Raw genomic sequence first — 15,619 nt, 5'->3', positions numbered from 1 at the left:
CCCTATGGGGATGATGTGCAGGGGGGGTCTGATCGCTCCTGCCTGCAGGCATGTTGCGGGGGGGGGCACCTCAAAGCCTCCCTCCGTGGTGAAATTCCCCCCCTCCCTCTCCTACCTTTCCCCCCTGGTGATCCGGGCTGCACAGGACACTATCCGTCCTGTGCAGCCAGTGACAGGACGTCCCCTGTCACATGGCGGCGATCCCCGGCCGCTGATTGGCCGGGGATCGCCGATCTGCCTTACGGCGCTGCTGCTGCGCAGCGCCGTACAATGTAAACAAAGCGGATTATTTCCGCTTGTGTTTACATTTAGCCTGCGAGCCGCCATCGGCGGCCCGCAGGCTATTCACGGAGCCCCCCGCCGTGAATTGACAGGAAGCACCCGCTCGCGCGAGTGGCTGCTTACTGATTAATCAGCCTGCAGCTGGCGACGCAGAACTGCGTCGCTGGTCCTGCAGCTGCCACTTTGCCGACGCACGGTATAAGCGTGCGGTCGGCAAGTGGTTAAAGTCCATTCAATCGAGTGGGCAGCGCATGTACTATCATCAACTGCCGTTTATCGTCTTTGCTCGAACGCCGTGTTCTGACCCTGCAAACAAAACGTAGGGTCAGAAATGCCTCTGAAATGCTTGTAAAAAAAACAAACATTTGACCGACACACCGAGCAGATGCCCGTGTAAACCGCCTCTAAACATGGGAGAAAATTCCTGCTGTATCCAGGGGGAACCAGATAGCTTTCTCTTCTTTATTTGCTCACTAATTACTCAATTTGGAGTCAATCTGGTCATTTGTCCTGATGCCAGCAATGATATTCGTTAGCTTCAGTGAGGTATAAATATGCATTCAAAGGACATCAGAGCAGTGTTTCATATTCATTTTTATTATTAATGGGCTGGTTCACCCTTGAATGCGTTTTCCACACGCAGAAAAAAAGCTGACATCTTGCAGCATAACTCTGCTCATTGTGTCAGTTGTCTCTCGTTTTTTTGCATACAAACGCACATAGGGCTTGATTCACTAAACTGTGATAGCTGATATCACGGTCACACAACGTTTTGCACGTGTTATAACGTGCGTAACGTTGTCCGCATGCAATCGCGAATTTTCACATGAAAATTTGTGAATGCGTGCAAAAACGTTACGTGCATTATAACGCGCAAAACGCTAGCGCGACCGTGATATCAGTTATCACGGTTTAGTGAATCAAGCCCATAGTGTGCAGAAAAAAAAATGCGCACAGAAAACTAATAGACAAGTCCCTGCCTAAATGTGAAGTAAAAATGTTGGAAAACCTACCCTGCATGCCTGTAAATGCCACTGTATGGCCCTGTAATGTGTAATGCCTTTGCTTTCTAGTGAATCTATATGCTCTTTAGCTGTGCATATTACTTCAGTACACAAGATGGCTGCTTTGGGTTTAGGAAGAGCAGTACTGACTGTACTTGTCTGCTTATGTACGTAACTCTTGTAAGACATGGAAAGTGCACCTTCTCCACATCCTGCCATCATTAGCTGAGTGTTCTATAAAAATAAACCCACTGAGAAGTATGTGTAGCTGATATTATGCTTTCCTCGTGGTTGCCTAGCAACGGCTGCCGGTACAGAGACTCAGTTCCCTTCATGAAGGGATGCATGCCCCAATTTTAAGAATTTTTTTTTCTTTTCCATCAAGAGTTTATTTTTTTCCTGCTGCAGAAGGAAGGTCTTGTGTGCCAGCCCATTTGTTTTGACAAGCTGAAACACAGATTTGAGAGAATGCTCGGTGCCAGACTTTGATGTTAGGTCTGCTGTAACGACAGATGTGTGTGTCGGCACTGGTTAGCCAGATGGGAATAGTCAGCCTCTATTGTGCCCTACAGCACTAGCGGGATTTCATTAATGAATTGTAGCTATTACACACACTTCAAAGTTTTAAGATGTAATCTGTGATTTTGCAGTATGTTGTGCAGCAAACACTGCGTGTTACTAACATGCTTGTTAACTCTAAACACGGACACAAGTATAATAAGGGCGTACATGAAAATGGGGTGCAAGGAAATGTGGGCACCCTATTTTGGCAAATAGAATAACGGTAAATTTAAAGGTATTCTAAGTTTTAAAAGTATGATTTATGATAGTAAACTATTAGTAAATAATACTTATATTTTACTACAACCAGGGTCGGATTTACCATAAGGCACTGTAGGCACGTGCCTACAGGCGCCTTATAGGGCAGGGGCGGGCTTTCAGAAGGTCCCCTTCGCAATTGTAAAGCCGGGAGTATGATGCCATTATCACTCCCGCTCTCCCCGCCCACTTACGTGCGATCGCGCCTTGTAGTCTGCAGCCGCACAAGTGAGGCTAGTGTGTCTGTCCTGTCTCCAGCAGCTGCCCGATCCCGCTGTGTTCAGATTGACGCAGCTCTGCAACTTCGTGCATAGGCACCCGGGGGGCGGCACACTGGCTCAGTCTCTGGCTGCTTCTGTGAACCGTATGCCATTCTCCTGCAAAATAAGGTGTCGGGAAGAGAAACAGCAGAGGTAGGATGATGTGAAAAGCTGCGCGCGCAACTTTTCACATGGTCCGGGGACTCGGCAAGCAATGTTTAGTCAGCGTGACAGGCAGGAGGGGAGAGGAGGTGGGAAACGTGGGGCAGCTCATTGACCACCAGTATCCCTGCACAGGTTACAGCTCTTCACATGGTGCAGGGATACAGCAGCCTATTGCATAGTGACAGGCAGGGAGGAGGGGAGAGGAGGGGGGCAGCGTGAAGCAGGCTATAGCTCCGTTTTTTAACATGGTGCAGGGATATAGCAGCCTAGTGCACAGTGACAGGCAGGAGGGGGCTTCGTGGGGAAGTTTATTGACAGCTGACCAGTATCCCTGTACAGACTATAGCTTCGTTTTTAACTTGGTACAGGCAGGATACGGCAGACTGGTCTGGTGTATAAGTGACAGGCAGGAGGGGAGGGGGTCAGCATGGAGCAGCTCAGAAACAATTATCTCTGTACAGGCTATAGCTCTGCCCTGCCCCCATCTCCCTCCGTAAAGGCTACAGCTCTGACCCTTTCCCTCCTCCCCCTGTACAGGCTACAGCTCTGCCTTTGACCCTTTCTCCCCTTCCCACATACAGGCTACAGCTCTGCCTTTGACCCTTTCTCCCCTTCCCACATACAGGCTACAGCTCTGCCTCTGACCCTTTCTCCCCTTCCCCTGTACAGGCTGCAGCTCTGCCTCTGACCCTTTCTCCCCTTCCCCTGTACAGGCTACAGCTCTGCCTCTGACCCTTTCTCCCCTTCCATTGTACAGGCTACAGCTCTGCCTCTGACCCTTTCTCCCCTTCCCCTGTACAGGCTACAGCTCTGCCTCTGACCCTTTCTCCCCTTCCTCCCCTTCCCCTGTACAGGCTACAGCTCTGACCCTTTCTCACCTTCCTCTGTACAGGCTACAGCTCTGACCCTTTCTCACTTTCCCCTGTACAGGCTAGAGCTCTGACCCTTTCTCCCCTTCCCCTGTACAGGCTACAGCTCTGTCCCTTTCTCACCTTCCCCTGTACAGGCTACAGCTCCTCAACCCCCCTCTGTGAATGCTATTGATGCTGCCTGCACATGGGACACACTGTTGTGGAGATAGAGCCAGCTATCTGCAAGTGACACCTAGATAGAATGTTGTAGGGTTTTAGTGACCCTAGGTACATAGTTCATCATGACTGTACACTGTAGCATATCATTTGATGGCCTGCCGCCTGCATCATGCAGGCCCGAATTGAGGGACATAATTCTGGCCTGTATGCAGGCCATTAATTAAATGCATGCTGTTGCCCACAGACAGTGCAGCCATGGTGAGCCATCAAATCTAGGGGCACTACCAGTACAAGATGGTCAGCAAGATGCCTGACACAATTCTGGCCTGCATGCAGGTCATCCTCAAATTGTGTGCTACAGACAGCGTACAGCCAGAGGAGCCATCAAATCTGGGGACACTACCAGATGTTTAGCAAAAATGTTGCTGACCATCTAGTAGTGTCCCCAGATGTGGTTGTTAATGGTTGCTGCTGTACTGTCTGTAGGCATGCAATTTGATGGCTTGCATGCAGGCCAGAATTGTGGGTATCTCGCTGACCATCCTACAGAGACTGAGTGGGGTGGACAAGGGAGTGTGGGGGCACATCGGAAGGCCATAAGTGTGTCAAAAAGGATGCCCAGATATTTGGGAGACCAGTAATCCCAGTAGTAGAATATCAGTAAATTTACAGATATTTTACTTTTAACGTGTAAAAATGATAGTAAGATATTGGTATTAAATACTGATATTTTACTATAGCTAAACCTTTTTTTTGGCTTGATTGTGACTGTTAGTGACATTTTGATTCCAAAACCAGGTTGAGTGCTTTGTGTCATAAGGTAAAATGGGCACAGACGGGGGTGTGGCCTCTGAGGGGGTGGAGCTTAGGGTGCCAGAACCCCTGTGCCTACAGGCTCCTGAATTGTAAATCCGGGCCTGACTACAACTAAACCTAACCCTATTCTCACACAGAACCCTCCCTTTACCAATGCCCCTCCCCCTTTGATGCCTAACCCTAACCACCCTTATGCCTAACCTTAAAAACACCCTCATGCCTCACCTTAACACTCCCTATGCCAAACTTTAAAGCGGAACTGAAATAAACAAAAAAAAAAAGTTTCACTTACCTGGGGCTTCTGCCAGCCCCCTGCAGCCGACCTGTGCCCTTGATGTCCTGGACTGATCCTCCGTTCCCCCGCCGCAGCTCAATTTTTTCACGCAGTGGAAGCCGACTTCTAAGTCGACCTTCACTGCGTCCTGGCCATGCGTATCCTATTATGCGTTCTTGTAGCCAGGAGCGTCCTGCGCAGACGCAGTATGAGAAAATCTCTACTGCGTCTGCGTAGGTGAATGAGGACGCACACAGCCAGGGCCACGCAGGCGCAGTGCACTGGAACTGCGCAAAGTGAAAGTGAGCCACAGCGAGCGACCGGAGCATCGATTAGTGGCTGTGTGGGCACAGATCGGCTGCAAGGAGCTGGCAGTAGTCCCAGGTACGTTCTGTTGATTTCAGTTCCGCTCTAAAGTGAACCTGAACCAAGTAAAATTATGTAATTATTATTTATGTTATGTAACTGCATGTTAATATTACATACTTACCTCGCAGTCAGTTCCTCGTAGAAGCTCAGTAATTTCTTCTAACAATGATTCGTTCCAGTTCTGACAACATTTTGTCAGAACTGAAATATATCACTCGCCGTCAGTTATATATCAGTTGTTGTCAGTTATAACTGAAAGGACAACTGATGTACAAGGTAATGTCCGTGTTTCCTTTTGGCTCAAGTGGACGATATTACAGTTTAACAGAGTGCTGACCCGGAAGCTGTTATGGGGTCATCACCATTTTTAAAATGGAGGACAGAGAAACAGGACGTGGGAGAGGAGAAAGGGATTGATGCGCAGACTACACCGGAAGTAAGTATGAGAAATGTATTTTTATTTTGACTTTTAATTTTCAGTTCAGATTTGCTTTAAGGAAACTTCCACCCAACCTTAAAAATAAATAAAGGGCACCAGGCCACCTGCTACAAAATCTGCAGCTCCAAATAGTGTGTGCTTGTGCCTAAGGGGGGCCCACATTTCTGCTAATAATAGATGCCCACATTTTCTGCTTCCCAATAAGGACACTCTTGCAGTAAAAAAAAATGGTACATTTTTCATCCCGGTGAATTCTTTCTGCATAATGTAAAGGGCATGTCCCCCAGGCATTTTCTGTCTCCTAGACAGACCTCCAGCTACTCGCTCCCTGTGCAGTAACTTAATTAGCCAGACTTTATTTCATGAAATATCGCTACCTTTACTCTGCTGGATACCCTGCTTATTCCCATGAACAGCTGAGCGGCTTTAGCTATAATTTAAAGAGGAATTGCAGTGAAAATAACATAATGAATAAAATTGCTTATTGTTTACAATATTCATTTACAAATTATTTTGTCAGTGATTGCTGATTTTAAAATCTTTCCTTTCCCTGATTTACATTCTGAAAAGCATCACTGGTGGTGACATCTTTAGTTCTGCCAGGTGATCTGTACGGAATGTTTGTTACTGAGAGTTCTATGCATAGAAGTTGCTTGCTTGGCAGTTGGAAAAAAGATGTTATTTCCCACAATGAAGTTACAGACAGCAAACAGTCAGGACCTTGGTCATGACATCACACTGTGGGAGGGGTTTCAGCACAATATAAGCCATACAGAACCCCCCGATGAGCTATTCGAGAAAAGGTTTTTTTTCGTGGCAAATGCGGTATCGGCTGAGATGGACTGGCCCAAAATCTGTCAGTTCTGTCAGATTTTAACTGCCTACTTGTTTTCACATACAATTTAGGAAAAGCAGAGTGAAGCTGCACTCAGTGTTTGCTAGTTGCAGTGTGACCTGAACTGCTCAGCTGCAATGTGCTCCCAGCTTACAGATTCCAGAGCAGCACGGTGGCATAGTGGTTAGCGCTCTTGTCTTGCATCACTGGGTCCCCGGTTCAAATCCCAGCCAGGTCAACATCTGCAAGGAGTTTGTATGTTTTCCCAGTGTCTATGTGGGTTTCCTCCGGGCTCTCCGGTTTCCTCCCAAATCCCAAAAACATACAGATAAGTGAATTGTCTTTCCCCTAAAAATTGGCCCTAGACTACATTACATACACTACACAATACATACATAGACATATGACTATGGTAGGGACTAGATTGTGAGCTCCTTCGAGGGACAGTTAGTGACAAGACTATATATATACTATGTACAGCGCTGCGGAAGATATCGGCGCTATATAAATACTGAATAATAATAATAGTAAATTTTGAGAAGAAAGCGATGTGCACCAGAGCATAAGCTTGCAGATGTATTCAAAGATCACATACAGATAGCAAAAGCGAGGGGGGTAACTTATGGCCTTCAGTTACCCCCTTGTGTTTGCTGTCTCTATGTGATCTTTGAATAAATCTGCAAGCTTATGCTCTGGTGCACAGCGCTTTCTTCCCAACGCTTACTACTTTTTTTCATGATAGTGATCCTTTAACACCAGTTGTGTGTACCGTAAATAGTTTGAAGGTATTCTAAAGGATGGTATACAAAACTTTCTAGCACAGAGTAATGTGAGATGCATAAACAGGGAATACAAGTCACAAGATGCTAGTATACTACTCCCTCTGTATAAATCACTTGTGAGGCCACTTCTGGGATATGGGATGGGCACCACACTATAGGAAGAACATTGACATGCTAGAACAGAGAAATGGAAGGTCTCACTTACCAAAAAGAGGTTGGAGAAACTGAAATAATTTACGTTAGATAAAAGGCACCAAAGGGAGGTTCTGATTAACATGTAGAAAGACATTAAGGGTCAATATACTGTAAATTCTTGTCAGATTAGTTTCCTCTCCCTAGGCTTGTACAAAGGACAAGAAGACATGATCCGCCACTGGAGAAAAAAAGGTTTTGCCATCTATTTAGGAAAGATTTACAGTAAAAGTGGTTAAAATTTACCTTACCACAGAAAGAAATTATGGCAAGTTCTATATCTGCATTTAAAGGCGATTTGGATGTTCTCCTTGCATTGAAGGTCATGCACAGCTATAATGGTAATTCCCAGCAGAGTTGATCCATTTATTTTATCTTACTGCCACTTAGAGTCGGGAAGACATTTTTTCCCTTTAAATTTGCCAAGTCTTGTAGGTATTTATTTATTTTTTTTACTTTCCTCTGGATCAATCGGGATATGTGAGGGTGCAAGACAGAAATGTACCTAATTTTTACTTGTTTTTTGTTTTATTTTTTTATTTTTATTTTCCTCTTGGTTGGACTTGACTTGAAGACGGATGTCTTTTTTCAACCAAACTAACTATGTTACTATATACAGTAAGCGCTATACAAACGCATAATTGTAGTAATAATAATAGCTGCTTATGTGTGAAGTGATGGTCTAGCATTTTGTTCTTGTTGTAACTTAAAGAGGAACTCCAGTGAAAATAATGTAATAAAAAAAGTGCTTCATTTTTACAATAATTATGTATACATGATTTAGTCAGTGTTTGCTCACTGTAAAATCTTTCCTCTCCCAGATTCACATTCTGACATGTTTTACATGGTGACATTGTTACTGTGGGCAGATTATGTAGCTGGTCTGGCTTTAACAGACAGCTGTAAGCAGCTATTTCCTGTCTGAACATTGTTACATTGTGGCAGTTTGCCCAGAGTACCGTACGGTACCAGAGCCTCTTGTGGGAGGGGTTTCAGCACAAAATCAGTCATACAGCGCCCCCTGATGGTCGGTTTGTGAAAATCATTATTTTTCTCATGTAAAAGTGGGTATCAGCTACTGATTGGGATAAAGTTCAATTCTTGGTCGGAGTTTCTCTTTAAGAAGAAAAGGTCAAGAGGCTTTTAGAGCAACTAAACTCCAGTGTATTGATGAGATGCCGCTTAACGTTTCACTTTCAATTCTGCTTGCAAGTCTATCTCCATTATACTCACAGTAACAATGATAGCAATTGAGTATCATAAAATGTACAGTGGACCTTTTTCTTACATTCCAGTTTGGCATTTATTGATTGCCTTCATTTGCTTTGCATAGCCCGGAAGTGTAGGCATGTGTAAGGTGTGAAAAACGAGGCAGGAAATGCTAGCCCAAGTCCTAGGAGTAAAAACAATGTGGCTATACCCAACTTGGAAGAGTGACAAAATTAAAGCGCACCTAAATAGTCTTGGAATACGGGGCCTGATTCATGTAGGTCTGGTAAAACCACTGTGGACAGAGTGTATAGCAATTTTACCGATACCAACACAGGGGGGAGGAGTGTGCATTCTGTTATTACTGCAACCTGTGCTGTCTGGGTAACATGCATATTGCTATGTTAATGCATATTACGCTGCACATTACTATGGCAACATGCCTTGTGTTGGTAGGGGTAACATTTTTATGGGACCTATGTGAATCAGGTCTGTGATGGGATAAACATGAGTGCGTATAGTACCAGTCCTATTTAGAGATTTCCTGTGTTTTGTTTTATGAGTTAAGAAAACCAGTGTTTCGTCTATGCAAATGAGGCATTTGAACTGCCATCAAGTGCAGCCACGGTTCACCTGAAAAATATATAGAAAGCAAAACACTTGAAACCTTTTGAACTGAGTGCTTACGTGCTAGTGCGTAGTGCTTTACAGTTTGAATGGTACCTAATGCTCCCCACTGGAAGCTCAACTGAATAAACCAGATTCTACCTCACACTGTTAGGGCTGCTGTGCAAAATTCACATTAGAAATGAAGGTTTAAAACAGAAAATAAGGTCATGAGGCTGCAGGACATTTATTTTTACCTTTACCACTACACATATAGCTAGTTATCTCATAAGTTTATTTCAGTTCATGTTTGTTTCAACCTCCTCAGCATTAATTCAGTGTTTTGCTCAGAGTAAATTATTAGTACCAAAAGTGGCAACCACAATCCACACTCAGAGACTTGCGCTGACCCATGTGCAGATTGCACAGTGGAAGGGTGAAGATGTTGCCTCTCTAGAATCCAGCAGACATGTGCAACCCGTCTACAACATCTCCTTCTAGGCTCAATGTGGAAGATTTATCAAGACAAAGTCTTGGTAGGTTTTTAGAAATCTGTGCAGAACTGTCTCGGACATCTTAAGAAATCACTAGATAGTGCAGATTCCTTCTAAAACTGTTGTAAAATAGGAGAAGCTAGGAAGGTCTCTCAGACAGTGCAGTGTGTGAGGTAAAATTGCTGTTGCTGAGGTAACCGATAGATCTGCTGTATCAATACCAGCAGGCTATGAGGAGGAATTTAGCAGGGTGGAGGAGCCCTTCACAAATCATGTCTAGTCTGCACTGCTGCACTATCTGTAGAACTGCTTTTAAGCAGTTAGCACTTCTTAATCTGCAGCAGCTTAGGGATGGATTTGCACTTTTCTTAACTGTAGTGCTGCTCTAGAAATTCACACTAAACTGCCACTATTAAGTAGGATTTCAGAAGTTTCTTATCATGCAGCACAATCCTCCTGCGGGTTGTATAGGACTCCTAAAGGATGAGGGTGGGAACTCAATGGTGGATGACCAAGGTAAGGCAGAGTTATTAAATGCTTTCTTTGCTTCTGTCTTCACAAAAGAAACAGCACTGTTGCAAACTACAGAGGCGGAAGAGTCTCAATCTTCTAACTGTAATATTAAATACTTAACGCAGGAAGAAGTGAAGGCAAGACTAAATAAATTAAAAATAGACAAGGCACCTGGCCCGGATGGCATGCATCCTCGGGTCCTAAGGGAATTAAGTTCAGTTATAGATAAACCCCTTTATCTTATCTTTTGTGACTCTCTTGCAACTGGCAGAGTCCCAGTGGATTGGTGTACAGCCTACGTTTTCCCATTATTTAAGAAGGGCAAAAAATCAGATCCAGGAAATTATAGACCTGTAAGCTTAACATCAGTTGTATGCAAACTATTTGAGGGGTTACTAAGAGATACTATACATGACTTCATAGTAGAAAATAATCTTATTTCTCAGCATCAACATGGGTTTACTAAAGACAGGTCCTGTTTTACTAACATGCTCAGCTTTTATGAGGTAGTGAATGCTAATGTGGATATTGGGAATGCTGTAGATGGGTTATACTTCGACTTTGCAAAGGCCTTCGACACTGTTCCCCACAAAAGTCTGGTGCAAAAGTTGAGGATGCAAGGACTGGGGAAGAGACTGTGTTCATGGATAGGGAACTGGCTAATGGACAGAAAACAAAGAGTTGTGGTCAATGGATCGTACTCAAAATGGGAGACTGTTAGCAGTGGGGTCCCACAGGGGTCTGTTCTGAGTCCAGTGCTCTTCAATTTATTTATTAATGACCTAGTAGATGCAGTAGTGAGCAATGTTGCTATTTTTGCAGATGATACAAAATTGTGCAGAATCATCAACTCTCAGGAAGATAGTGTCATATTGCAACAGGATCTGAATAGGATGGCTATATGGGCACATACATGGCAGATGAAATTCAATGTTGACAAATGTAAAGTCATGCATTTTGGACGTACTAATGGTCTAGCACCATACAAAATAAATGGGATACAGTTGGGGACATCAAACTTGGAGAAGGACTTAGGAGTACTCATTGACAACAAGTTAAAGCGGAATATAACCCTGCATTTCAACTTTGCTCTAAAACATTATTTACAGCATATTATATGCAAAAAGCATTTTTTTTTACTAGACCAGCATTGGAAGGGTTAAACACAGAGGTTTTAAGTTCCGTGCAGACGTTCAGATAGTTACATTCTATTTAGTTATATGTATATATTTAGAAATGTTACACACTCTTTGGCTGTCCTCCAACTCCTTCTCAGTGAGAGAGATGAGTCACAATAAACACTTAGATACATTTGTGTAAACAAAAAGTATCTAACTCAAGTTCGGATGCGTCTGCAAAAATCTCCAGGGACTTTAAAGCCCTGTGTAACCCTTCCAATGCTGGTCTAGTAAAAAAAAAAATGCTGGTTGCATATAATATACTGTAAATAATGTTTTAGAGCAAAGTTGAAATGCAGGGTTATATTCCGCTTTAAATAAGCGTACTCAATGCCAAGCAGCTGCAGCTAAAGCTAACAAAATTTTGGGATGCTTTAAAAGGGAAATAAAAACTCGAGATGCTAGCATAATATTGCCCCTGTTTAACTCTCTAGTAAGGCCACATCTGGAATATGGAATTCAATTCTGGGCACCACATTACAAAAAAGATATTGCAGTTTTAGAGCAGATGCAGAGACGAGCAACAAAATTGATATACGTGGGATGGAAGGTCTCACTTATCAAGAAAGGTTAGATAAACTGGGTTTATTTAGTCTAGAGAAAAGACGCCTTAGAGGGGATCTAATTAACATGTATAAATACATCAGAGGGCAATATAATAGCTTGGAGCATGAGCTTTTTGTCCCTAGGCCTTCTCAAAGGACTAGAGGACATGATCTGCGCATGGAGGAAAAACGTTTTAGCCATTTTTTTAGTAAAGGGTTCTTTACAGTTAGAGTGCTTAAGATGTGGAATGCATTGCCACAGGAAGTCGTTATGGCAAACTCTATACCTGCATTTAAAGAGGGCTTAGATGCTTTCCTTGCGTTGAAAGACATCCATGGCTACAATTACTAGGTAATGCCTAATGATGTTGATCCAGGGAAATTTATCTGATTGCCATCTGGAGTCGGGAAGGAATTTTTCCCTTTAGGGGCTAATTGGACCATGCCTTGTAAGGGTTTTTTCGCCTTCCTCTGGATCAACAGGGATATGTGAGGGAGCAGGCTGGTGTTGTACTTTATACTGGTTGAACTCGATGGACGTATGTCTTTTTTCAACCAAAATAACTATGTAACTATGTAACTGTTTAAGAAAAAAAGCTGTCGGTAATTATTTGATAAATCTGGCCCAATGTCTCTATGGTGCAAGTGCTGTCTATCACCTAATGATCACTCCATCATATTCCGTCTATAATTACTGTATCTGCGGTTACCCCGTGGTCTGCTTCATATAGACATACAGCCTTTCACTGTGAACAATCTGCAGAAAGTGATGTGACTTGTGCTCCAACTAAAGCATACTGTAACAGGGTCAAATCTCTGTAAACAAAAAATGTTGATTTCTGCTTTTTACTTCCAAATAGTTTTCTAGAGTTAATTATGTTTCTTTTTTTAGTTGCAAATGATCTTTTATTTATTATTGCAAGTTAAAAGTTTTGGACGGATAGCTTTTAGTGGCAATACATTTAAGTTTACGTATGTTGACATAGTATAAGTACGTATGTTGATATAGCATAAAGTCTAACCAATTTGCTTGTGAAGCTGATATAAAGCATAAAAACAAACAGAAATCATAACAGGATGACAAATAAAATATCAAATAAGGTATCAGACAAGATGAACAAACCTCATGTCTTTAGAGTAAAACAATATTGTTCATCTAAAGGTCAAATATTGGTGTCATCATAGCATCTTATTTTGTGGTATGGAGGTACAGTAATATGAGAACAGAGTACAGGTCATACAAGGGCTTCCTCTTTCAACAGCCCATGGCTACCAGACTTTTTGAAAGTGATGGTATCTGTTACAGAGGCAGACAGATCCATTTTTCCAGAACTTGGTTTAGATGTAAGTTAGGTTTCAGCCATGTCAAAAATATAAAAACGATGGGCTTGTTTTATCTATAAAATGTGTATCCACCATGAGAACTTCAAATTATCTGACTTGTTTTTAAAAACGTACACTGAGAAATGATGACCGGAAGCAGATCTGTTGCTATGAACAAAAATGGTTTTCTTTACAATGGTTACCAAACTGTTAGGCGGGCTTTCACTGTGTAAATATATCAAATGATACAGTTTGAAAGTAAAAAAAAATATGTGTTGTCCATAGTAATTCTATGTTAGTGCACATTAAAGGTGGTGGCATTGTGTGGCCCTAGAGACCTATAGCCTTCAAAGGTCTTCTCAAAACCAGGCTAGATTTTATGAACTAGCTCCTAATTAACCGATGTAAAAGCATAAAAATAATCAGTTGATGAGTCCTTTACATATAAAACCCCAGGTGATTTTACAAACATTATTCTGCAATTTAATTCTGGCCTATGTCCATAACCATTTATGTTCTTTTATATTGATCTGTGTACCATATATAAACGATACAGTTTTTTTTATTACTTTGTGAAATGTCTGTACCAAAATACATTTATTGTAAAATATTTTAATAAGAAGAATAAAACAGGTGAACAAATCTGTAATGCACTTCATCTTACAGGACCTGTATCGTCATCTGTCATCGGACGATTTGGATTCAGTAGGAGAATCAGTTTAAAAAGAGAAAATGGAGCAGTGTTTCTGGTTTGTGACTTGGTGATAGCTTAAGCTGATTAACTATAACATTAGGTGAAACAAAGGCTGACTCTGGCTCGTAAAGTAATTTGGGGCTATGGGTGTATTTCATTTTTTTTTCTCAAGAACACTAGGTCAAAAGAAAGAAAAACATTTTGTTTTTTACGTCCAAAAATGATCTCATAATGACTACATTCAAATCTCTGCAGTATTGCTCGGTAATGCTAAGGCACAGTTCCAGCATGCTGAGATTCAGAGGTTTGTCCTTTTATTAATGTATGCGGTCTCCTGCAGTAAGTGGGACCTCTGAGCATAAAATATTACACAAAATTCGCCCACAGGAGATTCTGTAGAGGTCATTCCTGTTAAAGAATTCAACTTCCTACCAGCTGAAGCAAAGTATATGTGAACTTGGAAACCAAGCACCTTTTGACTTGATCACAGATATATTTAGTTTCACAGTAAATTCCAGAAAAATGCATATCTTCTCACACAGTGAACAATAAAGATTTAAAGGGAATCTGAAGTGAAAATAAACTTATGATATAACGACTTGTATGTGTAGTTCAACTAAGAAATAGAACATTAGTAGCAAAGGTGTGAGTCTCATTTTGTTTCCAGTACAGGAAGAGTTAAGAAACTTCACTTGGTATCTATGCAAAAGAGCTTCTCTGAGCTCTCTAACTAATTTAGTCAGAGAGCAATGCTTTTTTTTCTGAAGCACTTATACATTAAAGGAACAGTGAAAGACAGCTTCAGATAAGATTTTCCTGCAGAAAAGTTCAAAGGGTCATGAGCTCTGCTCTGTTTCATAGTTTATCCGCTTAAGGACCAAGGGATTTCTGTGTCATCTGTGCTGCGTGGGCTCTCCAGCCCGCAGCACAGATCGTGATTATGGCAGGGCGATCAGACTTCCCCCCCCTTTTTTCCCCACTAGAGGGATGTCTTGCTGGCGGGGTCTAAACGCTGCTCTTTGTGGCCGAGCGGGAGGGGGGGAGCTCCTCAAAGCCCCCCTCCGCAGCGATATTCCTCCCTCCCTCTTGCTCTGGATCTGGGCGGCACAGGACGGCGATCCGTCCTGTACCGCCTCCAATAGGCTTTAGCCTATCAGACGGCGGCGATCCCCAGCCAATCAGAGGCCGGGGATCGCCGATCTCCTTTACGGCGCTGCTGCTTAGCAGCGCCGTATTGATGTAAACAGTGGGGATTTCTTCCCCGCATGTTTACAATTAGCCTACGAGCCGCGATCGGAGGCTCGCAGGCTGTTCACGGAGACATCCTCCGTGAACTGACATGGAACGGACGCTGGAACGAGCGGCCGTTTCCATGGAAACGCCACTTCGACCTGCCGACGCCTATCAGCGTTAGGTGGTCGTTAAGTGGTTAAAATGCAGAGTGTAGTTTGTAAACTGCAAATATTAGAGAATGATGCAATGTTATTAAAAAATGCTATATAATAGAAAATAAAAATATGAGACTCTTTTCTTTTTGTTACTAATGTTCTATTAATTATCTGTACTGCACATACAATTCATTATATCATCATTTTTTTCCGCTTCAGTGTCACTTTAAATAAATAGTAAAACCATATGTTAAATAAATAGTAAAACCATATGTTAAGAGTTGAATAAATTCCAGAAGCCCATCAGCAATTCAGTGTAAATATCACTGATATTGCCAAAAAATCAATACTCCTTTCTATTAATATCGGCCTATAAAATTTTTCCATGGCTCATTCCTGTT

At 42.5% G+C, this 15,619-nt stretch overlaps 1 protein-coding gene across 5 annotated transcripts in view; it reads left to right on the top strand.

The window, feature by feature from the left end:
• The window catches only part of DCLK1 (doublecortin like kinase 1), a 450,773-nt gene that overhangs the window by 274,232 nt on the left and 160,922 nt on the right, over window positions 1-15,619 (top strand). The window contains exon 7 of one of the 5 annotated variants that reach the window (XM_068267076.1): window positions 13,803-13,885. The exons of the other annotated variants lie outside the window; for them this stretch is intronic. Coding sequence (XP_068123177.1) covers window positions 13,803-13,859 — 57 coding nt within the window. The 3' untranslated portion in view covers window positions 13,860-13,885. The remainder of the gene's footprint in view (window positions 1-13,802; window positions 13,886-15,619) is intronic. 5 annotated transcript variants of the gene reach the window in all.

This window comes from Hyperolius riggenbachi, chromosome 2 (assembly GCF_040937935.1).
Source record: "Hyperolius riggenbachi isolate aHypRig1 chromosome 2, aHypRig1.pri, whole genome shotgun sequence".
NCBI lineage: Eukaryota > Metazoa > Chordata > Amphibia > Anura > Hyperoliidae > Hyperolius > Hyperolius riggenbachi.
This window is presented reverse-complemented; position numbering and strand designations above follow the sequence as displayed.